Here is a 14,350-nt window from a genome sequence, read left to right on the forward strand (position 1 = left end):
AAACAGTGTAAAAACCACTGTATAGTGGTCTCAAACTGTAGTCCCCTAGGTGTTGCTAGGCAACTTACCGGTCTCCGTCGGATCCAGGGAGCCGTCCTCTTCTGCCGCACGACATGCCGCCCGCAGCCTCGCCCGCAGGGTAAGTGGATCTTCGGCGCCGGTCCCCTTCGTTTCCCCGTCCTGCCCCGCCTATTGTGGGTGGGCAGAACAGGGAAAACGAAAGTTAACCCCCCTGCCCCCGATCTGCTATTGGTGGTCATGTCTAGACCACCAATAGCAGGGATAGAAGGGGTGGCACCCCTGCCACCTCACTCCTATCCCTTCAGGAGGATCGTGGTTGTCTTGGACAACCGCGATCCCCCTTATTTTCCGGGTCACCATAGACCCGTAATGACCCGGAATCGCGCAAATCGCAAGTGTGAATTCACTTGCGATTTGCGCCGATCGCCGACATGGGGGGCTCTGATGACCCCCCCTGGGCATTTCCTCGGGGTGACTGCTGATCGATATCAGCAGTCACCCCGGTCCGGTCCCCGCCCGGTACCCAGCGACCGAAATTCCCACGGGCGTACAGGTACGCCCTTGGTCCTTAAGTACCAGGGAGCAAAGGCGTACATTTATTTTCTATCAACTGGTGCCAGAAAGTTAAACAGATTTGTAAATTTCTTCTATTTAAAAATCTTAATCCTTTCAGTACTTATTAGCAGCTGTATGCTACAGAGGAAATTACTTTCTTTTTGAATTTCTTTTTTGTCTTTTCCACAGTGCTCTCTGCTGACACCTGATGCCCGCATCAGGAAATGTCCAGAGCAGGAGAAAATCCCCATTGCAAACCTATGTTGCTCTGGACAGTTCCTGACACAGACAGAGGTGTCAGCAGAGAGCACTGTGGACAAGACAAAAAAGAAATTCAAAAAGAAAATAATTCCCTCTGTAGCATACAGCTGCTAATAAGTACTGAAAGGAGTAAGATTTTTTGATAGAAGAAATTTACAAATCTGTTTAACTTTCTGGTACCAGTTCAAAAAAATTCCACCAGAGTACCCCTTTAAGGCCCACCAACATTTTTTTTTTCCGTTACTCCATTGGAATAGAACAGGGAAAAACTCAAATCCTGGACTGTTGGTGGCCTTGAAGACTCGGTTGGGGACCTCTACTGTAGATGGTCTTATTTGCCCATTATGGCCAGGGTGTAACTTTTTGCCAGGAGAAGGCATACAAGCCATAGCATGACCTAAATATTTGCCTCAGCTGAAGGAGGTCCTGGTTATCACTCCAGGACCAGGACTGTTATTATACAAGATGCTGATCATTCATAGATGTTTGTATAGTACCTTCTCCTTTCATAACATTGGTTCTTCTTCATCCTCTTCCACTAGTTGGTTGACCATGGAGATTTAGTCATAGTAACCAAGTCATCTCTAGTATCAAGTTAATAATCAAGCGATCTATTGTTCTCGGAAATTACAACTTTAGGATAATTTTTTGGATTATCAAGTCGGCAAGTTGGTCCATTGGCTAGAAGAATGGTTCTATGGGACTGGATGTTGTCATTGTGTCTCCAATTGACCTGAAGTAGTTTTTGTGTCAGTACCCAAGAAAACCAATCCTTACCAAGAAAACCCATCATTACCCAAGAAAACCCATCAATACCATGGTGGGGTCTGGTGCCATTCCCATCCACCGATCACTAAAAAGAGGGAGTGCTGAGTGCTGTGTCCCTTCATTTCTTGACATAAAACTGTGTAAAGATAGAACTGGAAATGTGTAACTAGAAATCATTGTAAAAGACTTAAAGTCTGTGAAAGTAACTTAAAAGGAGTAGTCCAGTGGTGAACAAGTGGTGAACAACTTATCCCCTATCCTAAGGATAGGGGATTTGTTGCAGATCGCGGGGGATCCGACCGCTGGGGCCCCATGCAATCTCCTGTACAGAGCCCCGACAGCCAGCGTGAAGGGGGCATGTCGACCACTGCACGAAGCAGCGGCAGACACGCCCCCTCAATACAACTCTATGGCAGAGCCGGAGCGCTGCCTTCGGCAATCTCCGGCTCTGCCATAGAGATGTATTGAGGGGACGTGTCGGCCGTCGCTTCGTGCTGTGGTCAACACCCGCTATCTGGCCAGAGAGCCTGGCCCCCGTACAGAGAGATCGCGGGGGGCCCCAGCGGTCGGACCCCCCCCCCCCCCCCCCCCCCGCGATCTCAAACCTATCCCCTATCCTTAGGATAGGGGATACGTTTTTCACCACTAGACTACTCCTTTAACCAGCAGGATCTAACATGAACCACATAAGGAGAAATACATGAAGGATGCATGGGAGATATGAAACCCCAGATGACAAAATAAATTCTGACCTCACATAAGATCCCAATTTTAAACCTAATTTTATACCTTAATTAAATTTTTACCCAAGTCAAGACCACAAAGTAAATTCAGATGCTAAACCAGAACCTCAAAATAAGTGATAACCTGGACCAGACCTGAAAAAAAATCCAGACCCCCAGAAAAGACTGAATTCAGACCAGATCTCAACCCTGATTCCTATATAAATTCAGGCCTCAGACCAGACCTAATACAGATCCTAAGCTCGATCCCAAAACTATTTCTAACATCAGAGCAGACCCTCTATTGAGACCTTGAACAGACCCCTTGAAATTATACAGGCAAACAAGACCATAAAATAAGTTTACAACTTAGAGTAGACCTCCTTAACCAATAGACCATACACCAGACCCCTACAGAATCCAAACCAGAGGCAGCCATTCACTTACCTCATGCCCTATTAGTGCTCCCTCTCGTGATGATAGTCATCTCTATTTGCAGACACCATTACATGGGTATATGCTGTTAAAGGGGTACTCCAGTGGAATTTTTATTTTTATTTTTTAAATCAACTGGTGCAAGAAAGTTGAACAGATTTGTAAATTACTTCTATAAAAAAAATCTTAATCCTTCCAGTACTTATCAGCTGCTGTATGCTCCACATGAAGTGCTTTTCTTTTTAAATTTGTTTTCTCTCTGACCACAGTGCTCTCTGCTGACACCTCTGTCCATGTCAGGAACTGTCCAGAGTAGGAGCAAATCCCCGTAGTAAACCTCTCCTTCTCTGGACAGTTCCTGATGGTCAGACAGAAAAGAAATTGAAAAAGAAAAGAAATTCCTGTGGAGCATACAGCACCTGATAGGTACTGGAAGGATTAAGATTTTTAAATAGAAGTCATTTACATCTGTTTAACTTTTTGGCTCCAGTTAATTTAAAAAAAAAAAAAAAGCTTTCCACCAGAATAACCCTTTAAAGCAAACTGTACCTTACCTTGAGCTGTTGGTGGTTACTTATAAAATCTCCTTTTTATTTTTCAATTAAACGTCAAGGAGGTGGAGACAAACTGATCAAGTGCCACATCTTGGCATGCCTCCTCATTTGCCCTCACCTTCTAGCCCCTTTTTGACCGATGCACAGGACTTGGCTCAACAATCAAGGACAGGATGGGAGTTAAAAGATGTTCTGGCACTTGAGCAGTTTGGCTCCACCTCCTCGACACTTGAGAAAAGAAAGTAGATTTTCTAAGTTTGGAAACCCCCATCAGCTCCAGTAAAGGTACAGTTTGCTTTTATATCTAAAAGGGGTACTCCGGTGCTCCAGCATTCTTAACATTTTTCATTAACATTTTTCATTAGCTGTAGGCCGTGATCATGACGTCACGGCCATGCCCTTCGTGATGTCACGCCGCGCCCTCTCCATTCAAGTCTATGGGAGGGGGCGTGTCAACTGACACGCCCCCTCCCATAGACATAAATGGAGGGGCACGGCGTGACGTCACCAGGGGTCATGGCGTGATATCAAGACCACTGCCGCAGGAATCCGACGTCTGTTTAGAAAGCCAGGTGCTGCGAGAGATTGCGGTGGGGGGTGTCACAGAAGCGGGACCCCCGCTATCAGCCATCTTATCCCCTAGTCTTTGTGGTTTATGTCTAGCAGGGGAGTACCCCTTTAACACAATGATCTCCAAACTGTGAACCTCCAGATGTTGCAAAACTATAACTTCCAGCTTTCGGTTGTCTGGCCAGTTTGGAGACCACTGCCCTAAGAGCTATCCAATAGTGTCTCCAGGTATTAGCAATAACTAGACATCCCTAGGTATCCAGCCCCTGTAAACACACAGAGTGGGTCCTTTGGCTCTTGGACCTGTTTTTGGACCTTAACATTGTGATTGGCTTGCAGTGTAAGCCAATTGTGGTATAACAGTTTAGACTAGAACTTATTTGTGTAACAGTTTTTTCATTTTGTTTTTGTTTGTTTGTTTTTTCTTCAGGTCATGGGACTAAAGGGGTATTCGAACTTCTTTCTGGATGGAGAAGAACCAGAGAAACTTTGCCTTTTAAGGACAGAGTGGCAGACGCTTACTCCGACGTAATGGTCTCATACACCATGACAAGCTCCCTCTACATCATCACATTCGGAATGGGAGCGAGTCCTTTTACAAATATAGAGGCGGTCAAGATATTCTGTCAGAACATGTGCATCACCATTGTCCTGAACTACTTCTATGTCTTCTCCTTCTATGGCTCCTGTCTAGTCTTTGCTGGCCAGCTGGAGCAAAATCGTTACCACAGTATTTTTTGTTGTAAAATTCCTTCGGAGGAGTATTTGGATAGACAACCGATATGGTTTCAGACCATGATGAGCGATGGGCATCAACATTCCTCCCACCACGAACCAGACCCCTACGAGAACCATTTCATTCAACATTTCATTCGAGAACAATATAATGACTGGATCACAAATACATACGTCAAGCCCTTCGTGGTCATCCTATACCTCATCTATGCATCGTTCTCGTTCATGGGCTGCCTCCAAATTACCGGTGGGTCGAATATCATAAACCTTTTAGCAAGTGACTCTGCAAGTGTTTCTTATGCATTTATACAGCAAAAGTATTTTAGCAACTACAGTCCTGTGATCGGATTCTATATTTATGAGCCTCTCGAATACTGGAATGCAACAGTTCAGGAAGACTTGAAGACTTTAAGCTATGGATTCAACACGGAGTCTTGGATGGAACAGTTTTACCAGTTCTTAAAAGTTGGCAATATTTCCGCCTCCAACAAAACTGACTTTATCAACGTCCTCCAGAATGGTTTTCTGAGGAAACCAGAATTTCAACACTTCAAGAACGACATAATCATATCCAGGTCGGGCGAAGAGTCGAATATCATCGCTTCTCGAATGTATCTGGTGGCCCGGACGAGTGAGAACACCCAACGAGAGGTAGTGGAACTGCTTGAAAAGTTGAGGCCACTCTCCTTGATACAAAGCATTAAGTTCATCGTGTTCAACCCTACCTTTGTTTTTATGGACTACTATGGCCTGGCTGTTACTATGCCTGTTCTGATCTCTGGTTTTAGTGTTTTGCTGGTGTTGATTTTGACCTTTTTCTTGGTTATTCACCCTTTGGGGAACTTTTGGCTGATCATTACCGTCACGTCTATTGAGTTGGGTGTGTTGGGCCTAATGACATTATGGAAAGTTGACATGGATTGCGTATCGATCCTGTGCCTTATGTACTCTTTGAATTTTGCCATAGATCACTGTTCCCCTCTGCTATACACATTCGTCTTAGCCACTGAGCACACGAGAACTCTATGCATACAAGATTCCCTCAAGGAGCATGGCACAGCTATAGTCCAGAATGTTGTATCGTTTCTCATCGGGCTGGTACCCCTTCTGTTTGTGCCTTCGAACTTGACCGCCACACTGTTTAAATGCTTGCTGCTGACTGGTAGTTGCACGCTACTGCACTGTTTCGTCATTTTGCCTGTTTTCTTAACCTTTTTCCCTCCTTCTAAGAAGCGTCACAAGAAAAAGAAAAGGGCCAAAAGGAAGGAGCGAGAGGAGATCGAATGCATAGAAATTCAGGAAAATGCAGATCATGTGACTTCGGTTTGAGCCAATTCGATAAGAAGTCACATAGACTGGACCTTCACAGGGAAAGTAGGCAAAAAAAAATCAGCTGCTTGCTCCGGCCAAAGTCGCGAGATATATTAAGAAGGGGTATTTTTTGAAACATCAAGGTGCAAGATTTTTTTATACTTTTTTATAAAAGAAAAAACTAAAATAATTCTACGGTCTGATTTTGTATTACCTCATTTTCATAATGACTCTGTTTGGTGGAAATAGGGGGTCGAGCCAGTAATCCCCTCTTGTCTGCAGTTGTTTCGGTATTTTCACTAGAGCAAAAAAATAATAATAATAATTTATTAAATTCTATTTGTATGATTATGTTCTGTTGTTGCATTATGCATTCTCGCCTTTATGCATTCTCGTAATGAAAATGCTAATGTGAACAGAGCCCACAAGAACCTTGCGGGTGGAGTTTTGGGCATCAAACACATGGGGCAGATTTACTTTTTGCACCTTTATAACTGGCGCACATGCGTTGCACCACGCTTATTGAATTTTGTCTGACAAAGGGGCGTGGCTCCACATGAAGCAAAAGGCACCAAAAATGTTGGTAAAATGTTGATGTTAGGTAAACCAAACAATAGGGGGTATAAAGTAACACCAGCTTGCCCAGCAGCAGTATACTAATAGAGCTGGAGAAGAGGTACATAATTGCTTTATATACTGATCCCATAGATATAGCAGCAGCAGTATACAGATAGGGTGGGGAGGGGAGATGTATAACTACTATATATTTTTATCCCATACAGAAAGCAGCAGTATACAAATAGAGTTGGAGGGGAGGTGTATAACTACTTTATTTCCTGATTGAATAGAGATTGCAGTAGCAGTATTTAGATAGAGCTGTAGGGAAGGTATATAACTACTATATATGCTGATCCCATAGAGATGGCAAGAGAAGTATACAGATAGAGCTGGAGGGGAGATCTATAGCTACTATATATCCTGATACCATAGAGATAGCAGCAGTATACAGATAGAGGTGGAGGGGAGGTATATAACTACTATATAGCATAATTCCATAGAGATAGCAGCAGCAGTATACAGAGAGAGCTGGAGGGGAGGTGTATAACTACTATTTATCCTTATCCCATAGAGATAGCAGCAGTATACAGATAGAGCTGGAGGACAGGTATATAACTACTATATATCCTGATCCCATAGAGATAGCAGCAGTATACAGAGAGAGCTGGAGGGGAGGTGTATAACTACTATTTATCCTTATCCCATAGAGATAGCAGCAGCAGTATACAGATAGAGCTGGAGGGGAGGTTTATAACTACTATATATCCTGATCTCATAGAGATAGCAGCAGTATACAGATGGAGCTGGGGGGTATAACTACTATATATCCTGATCCCATAGAGATGATCTGCTTGAATTAAACAGATGGCGCTGTAGGACTAGTGATGGTGAGTGTGCATGATAGGGGCTAAAAACACTTGGAGTGCTTCTTTAAGAGAAGTAAAGCAATTCCTTCAGTTGAACTTGATGGTGATGCCGTCATATATCCGGTAAATGTTGTATAAACGTAATTTAAATGCCACGTACAGTATAAAAAAATGTCACTACCCTCGGTTCATAACTTTTAATTTAGTCCCTAAAAGGAAACCTGTCATCAGATTTTACCGTACATAACATGTGGCAACGCTTTATATTTAGTAAAATTTTCTTCCTTACCATCCCTGCATACATTCCTGCCCACAGCAATGGTGAAGATGTGAAGTTTGAAAGGTGTCCCCGTCTGCCTTTAAGTAGTCCCCTGGGAGGTAGCCATCCTCTTCTAGCCCCGTCTGCTGCGGCTGTAGTCACGCCCCCTTAGCGTGATTGACAGCCCGTGTCACTGCTCTACTCCCTAAGCAGATCAATGACGTGGGCCGTGTCTGGGCTGTCAATCACACTGAGGGGGTGTAATTACAAGAAGAACAGATGAGACTAGAAGAGGATGGCTCCCGCCCAGGGGACTACCCACGAGCCAGGGCAGGACACCTTTTGCCGCATTATATATGGTAAAATCTGATGTCAGGTTCCTTTTAATAAATAACAGATTAATATATTGTAATGTTAGCACCACCTACTGGTCACTGCTGCCATTTGCAGCCCTACCATAGAAAACGCAAGTAGTAGCAGCTACTTTTTTTTTTTTAATCTTTGGGATAATAACTTTATTACATTATAAAACCCATTAGGAATTAGGAATTATTTGAGGGGGCCCATTGCATTTCCTTGCATTACATTGACAGCTTATTTATTTTACACCGTGCAATGCTTCAAATGTCCTGTGGTGGTGCTGCGGGTAAACTGAACCCCTTCGGCCAGGTTCTCCCACTGATCACATATGATCGCTGGAGCAGCTGGTAATGTTCTATGATCATCGACCCTTGTAACAAAGGGGGATCGTAAAAAAAAGAAAGTGGACAACCCCTTTAAGGGTTATGGACAGATGTCCTTTTTCTCTCGCACATGGGGATTAGAGGCTAAAAGACAAGGGTTTAAAGGGGTTATTCAGGAATAGAAAAACAGAGCTAATTTCTTTCAAAAACAGCTCCACTGCTGTCCCCAGGTTGTGTGTGGAATTAAAACTTGGCTCCGTTCACCTCAATGGAACTGATCTGCAGAACCACACCCAACCACACCCAACCAATTTTAAGAAATTAGCTCAGTTTTTCAATTCCTGGATAACCCCTTTAAAGGGGTACTCTGCCCCTAGACATCTTATCACCTATATTATCTCCAGACCCCTATATTGTGGGGCTGTCCCAATCAGCTTTGTGTAAGTTCTTTATTTGACAATAAAACTGATTAGCACAGTTCCACAATATAGGGGTCTGGAGGTAATCAGTGCTCCACAACCTATGTCCGATGGGACCTCTAGATGTTGCAAAACTACATCTACCAGCATATCCACACAGCTAATGGCATGCTGGAAGGAGTTGTACCTCTGATAAAGCTGGAGGGCCACCGTTTGGAGACCCCTACTCTATATTGCCAGAACTTAAAGGGGACAAAGATTGAGGAGCACTGATTACCTCCAGACCCCTATATTGTGGGGCTGTCCTAATCAGCTTTATGTAAAAAAAATGGTATAGGGGATACTCCAGTCAGGGGTCTTGCAGGGTCAGGGGTCTTGTAATGTTGGGAGGTATGACTATACCAACTGGGAGTTGTAGTTCGGCAACATCAGGTCCACAGTTTGGAGGTCACCCATTAAAAGCAAGGGTATTCCAGTGCAAGATGCCGATCATTTCATCCTGAATTGACACATGCCACCTCAAAAATTATGTTAAAATTGCAAAAAAAAAAATTTTACTTTCCAATTCTGAAAAAAAAAAAAAGAAAAAAACGCCATTGTTGACTGTTAATTGTCATCAACCTTTTCTTCACGGACTGTACTGCAGGGATTATTGGCCTTGAAATTTCCACAAAACAGATGACATTATCTTATTTTTAGCCATTTGTTTATTTAAAAAAATAAAAAACAAAAAAAATAGTTCAAATTCTGGTTACGATAAAATTCAACAAGAAGAACAAAAAAGTTTATTATGTGACTATCAGGGTAATTACCGATGGGAAGAAAATCCGGAAAGATGGCGGACGGAGTGAATTCTATGCAAAATCCAATGTCGGCATGCGTGTCACCAACATGTCCAGCAGAAAGAGTTTTTTAATGAGGGCTTGAAGTGTCAAAGAGGCGTGTCCTAGGGTCCACAGAGCCCTTGGGCTTCAGCGCCTCCGATTCTGTGCCCTCTGTCGGTTTACGACACATGCGCTGTCAGTTCTTGACAGGTAAAGGCCTCCCTGACTTTTGTGAGCGATTGGTGCGCATGCGCAGAGAAGATTCTAGCTTCAGCCTCGACCTTACTGGTTCATGGCGCATGCGCAGGATTTCGAGAGGGCTCGGCACCGCAAGCCGTGTCATGCCTGTCTATCAAACAGATGAAGGCATGGAACTACAGCAGAGAGGTGTTACAAACCAGGCCACACCTCATTGACACTTGAGTCCCCATAAAAGTGCTTTTTTTTTGCTAGGTACGGCTAGTATTCTAGTATTTAGTATTAAAACCCTAAAGACTGTGTAAGAATTTTGGTACCCTTACTCCAAGTGACAGACACATATGGCAGAATAACGGGCACATTGGTGGAAAATGGATTCCATTATGGAAAATTGTCAGTCAATAAAAAAATAAAATAAAATGTCTACCCAATGGGAGAGGCTCAGGTCAAAAACAAGATGGCCCAAGGGTCTGATCAGCCAAGCCAAGGCCAAAAACAGCCATGTCTACTTCCATACTTTTGCTCTTGGCTCAACCTATGCCAAGATGAGGTGCGCGAGATGACCCGCGGTGACTGCTCTGTCCGGAGTTGTTTATGCAATGTTGTGTCAACCCAATAGTTGTACTAGTGTGCCGCGGGGAATGTATAGTATCTGTATCACAAGAAACTGAAAACCTTAACAGAATTCAGAGAAAGGTAAAGGTGGATTCATAGCAATACGAACCATATTTAGACCATGGACAGCCATCATCCCCCGGTAACCTCTATGCCAGTGGTCTCCAAACTGTGGTCCACTACATGTTGCGAAAATACAACTCCCAGCATGGCCGGACAGCCGTTGGCTGTCCGGCCATGCTGGGAGTTGTATTCTTTGCAATTGAAATTTTTTAGCTTTATATTGCCAAATCTTAAAGGGGTACTCCGCCCCTAGTTACGCCCCCTCCCAGAGGCTTGCATTGAGGGGACGGAGCATGACATCATGAGGGGGCGGGGCCTTGATGTCACAATACTCCGGCCCCTGTATCGCCCGTCATCAGCCACAGAGCGGTCTTTGCTCCATGCAGCTGGTGAACGGGGGTGCTGCAGGAGAGATCATGGGGGTCCCCAGCTGCTGGATCCCCACGATCAGACATCTTATCCCTTATCCTTTGGATAGGGGATAAGATGTCCAGGGGCGGAGTACCCCTTTAAGGGCCATCAGACAAAGGTTGTGGAGCACTGACTACCTCCAGTTGTGGAGCACTGACTACCTCCTGTAGGGCTAAAGATCAGTGTTGCAGAACTACAACTCCCAGTAAGATGTTCTTGCAACATAATAGCAAAGGGGATGGGACAACCAGGACTCTTTCTAAGGACCCTATGGCACCTGCACGATCTGTCTCCACGACACATATGCCCTAGCAAAATGGGATCAGGTACAATGCAAAAAAAATGCCCTACACTAGAACAGGGGGAGGGCTCTAAAGCAAAATTAGAATGTAACCCCCCCTCCCCCCAACACACACGCAAGCTGGCCAACCAGACTCTTCTTGAGTTCCCCTAAAGGGAATGTGTCATCGGAAAATAATGCATTGTTTGAATCAAGTTATAATCTTGCACATCTTTTTTAAGAATATTTGGTGAAGTTTTCTCTAATTTTCCATTTTACTATCTATATTATAAAATAATCCTAAAATCTTGCAGTTTCCATTTTGGCCACTAGGCCTGCAACTAAGCTGAGACTTTCTCTTCTGTATAGATCACTCTCCATCAGTCTTCTCCTTATCATCACATGCAGGAGTGCAGTCAAATGTGACAACAGTAGATAGATTACACAATAGCTGTTGCTCACAGATCAGCCTTTCCCTCCCTGTAGAATTTCCTCTGAAAAGGTCACAGAGCATGCCCAGTCACCTTTCCCATTCATGCATATGGGAAATTGTTGCCCAGGTCTATAGGACTTGCAGCAAAACATATTAAATGCTGTTAAAAAAAAAAGCTCAGGCAGGATGGCAGCTCCCAAAATAATGTAGAACAATAAAATAAATAAAAATTGAATCAGAAAAAAAAGAACCTCTTTCAGTATCTGCCTCAAATCAGTAAACAAAAACCTAAGATACATTGCCTTTAAGATTAGATACAGATATTTGTCAGATGGAGTTGCTATTCACTAGGGGTGTGAATCGCCAAGAATTTGGCGATACGATTCGAATCGCGATACCAGTGCGGCGTTTGGATATATCGCGATACCGTCTAGGTGACGATACATTGCAATATATCCCGATACATCGCCCACCAGGGAGCATTCACAGATCCCTTTAGACGCCGCTGTCAGCTTTGACAGCGGCAATCTAGTAGTCCAACGCGCACTTTTTTCCTTTTATCCCGTCCGACCTGCCAATGAGTCCCTGGAGCTCCGGTACACTCCGGTACAGGTGTTCGGTCCCCGGGCTGTATTCTTCTTACTTCCTGTTAGCCCGGCACGTCACACGGAACTTCAGCCTATCACCGGCTGAGGCGGGACATCGCTGCAGCCGGTGATAGGCTGAAGCTCTGTGTGACGTGTCGGGCTAACAGGAAGTAAGGAGAATACAGCCCGGGGACCGAACACCTCTACCGGAGTGTACCGGAGCTCCAGGGGCTCGTTGGCAGGTAAGAGAAAGTGTGTTTTCTTTTATTTTGCAGCCCGGACGGGATAAAATGAGAAAAGTGTGTGCCGGACTACTCCTTTAATAGCCAGCCGCGGCGATCGCCGCATGCTGGCTATTAGCGGCGGCCCCCGGCTTCTGAAATCAGCCGGGGGTCGCAGAGTACGGAGCGGGCACGAGTCGGAGCCCACTCCGTACACCCAGAGCGCAGCCGCGTCAGATCCGGCCTGCCTGGCTCCACAAATGTGGAACTTGTATCTCCTAATGCACGGGACATGCTGTTCCGGGCGTCAGGAGATACAAATTCCACATCCCTAAAAGAATCAATTCAAAAATATTTTGAATCGATTCAGTATTGTCAAGTGAAAAAATCGCGATAATCGCGCAAATCGATTTTTTCTTACATCCCTACTATTCACTGTTTTTAATACACATAGGTATAATAATATGTCTTCCTGGCACCTTCCTCACCTCCCAAAATCCTATAGTTCCCGTTCCCTTGCATGCACTCAAAAAATGTTCAGTCCAAAAATTATTCTAGAAAAATGAAGCAAATAGAAAACAGGTGTGTGGGTGGTGCAGTCGCTTTCTCCCTTTCTGAGACTACGTAATGGGAGAGGGCAGAGGGAGCAGCCGGGGGGAGTATACAACAGAGTAGAGAGACAACCTCCCACATATTACAACAGTATGACTGCCAAGTGACACCCTTGGGTATGTGGTTACTAATGAAATATGGCCTGATCGTTATATAAGTCACAAATACAAACAAATAGTAAACTAATAATACACAGACAGTTGTCTTTTATTGAATACGTTTGGTAAACATCCACAGTGCAAAGGGAAAAAGGGAGGAATCATTAAAACAGGTCACTTTTTCTCCCTGCTCTATGGATGTTTATTCAAGACAGTAACACTTTGTGTTGTTAGTTTAGTTTGAGTTGTGTGTGTCTATAATTGTGACTTAGATGATTAGATCAGACCATGACCGCAGAAATCAAGGTCATTCTGAAGAGTTCACTTACAACTATAAATGGGCTTTGTGTAGATATAGAGCAAAGAGGGCAAAGAGGTTGCAGATCCTGGTGTCTGATGGGACCCAAAGGTCCCTCTGCTTCAAAGGAACAACCCATTATTTTTAATGGCTTAAGGTAGGTGGGGACCCCTCACAGATTTTGTATTGGCCCCAGGATCTTCAAGTTATACACCTACAGAATGCAAGGTTCAGTGTATTTTACGGCAATATATAGTCTCAAAATTGTCCAAAAATTGGAGGAACTCTGTAGCACTGATGAAAGAAGGTGCTGCTCTTGTATCATATAGTCACTTGATCCCCTTCATTTGAAAGAACCAGCAACTAGATGCAGTCAGAGCTCAAGTCTTGCAGGAACCCATGGGAACAGAGTTCCTGCACTTTTTTCTACAGCAGGAACACTGTTCCCATTAGCAGGAGTCCTGCAGGACCGGCCCTTGAGTGGAAATCTTGGGTGACTTTCCAACACTGTTTGCCCAGGTTTTGACCCATGGATGCAGTGGATAATGGTGGCAGTTCTTAGTATTTTAGGGACATGCATGATTGTCTTGAACCATCACCGCGGTATCTAACCTATCGGGATGTCCAACCTATGGAACCACAGCACAGGACTGAAAAGGTCCTAAAAAACTGAGACGGTCCTAAACCATGGTGGGTCCTGCTTGGAATGGGGACACACCATGTGAATCTTGTATGTTCCGCGTTGATCACCTAAAATGTTCTCTATTTTTATAATAAATGTTAACCCCTCGCAGTAATTATGCATGCATCTCTTAATGCACTTACATACGAGTCAGTGCTCTCAGGGGGTTAAGTTGCAGAAGACCTGTGTGTTTTGTAATTTTATACTAAGTCTATCAGAGCATGAACCTTATCTTCGGAGACTAAAGGATATACGTAGTTATGCAATATGAGTGGTGACGACCAGAAGACGTTACAGACAAGGCTGTATAC

The 14,350-nt window shown here is 44.2% G+C and overlaps 1 protein-coding gene across 1 annotated transcript in view; it reads left to right on the forward strand.

Moving 5' to 3' along the window:
- Positions 1-9,282, forward strand: part of PTCHD4 (patched domain containing 4) — a 163,088-nt gene extending 153,806 nt beyond the window's left edge. Inside the window, exon 3 of the mRNA XM_056563860.1 lies at positions 4,317-9,282. Within this exon, the coding sequence (XP_056419835.1) occupies positions 4,317-5,950 (1,634 nt within the window). The 3' untranslated portion in view covers positions 5,951-9,282. The remainder of the gene's footprint in view (positions 1-4,316) is intronic.
- Positions 9,283-14,350: the final 5,068 nt, after the last annotated feature.

Source organism: Hyla sarda, chromosome 3, assembly GCF_029499605.1.
Source record: "Hyla sarda isolate aHylSar1 chromosome 3, aHylSar1.hap1, whole genome shotgun sequence".
Classification (NCBI taxonomy): domain Eukaryota; kingdom Metazoa; phylum Chordata; class Amphibia; order Anura; family Hylidae; genus Hyla; species Hyla sarda.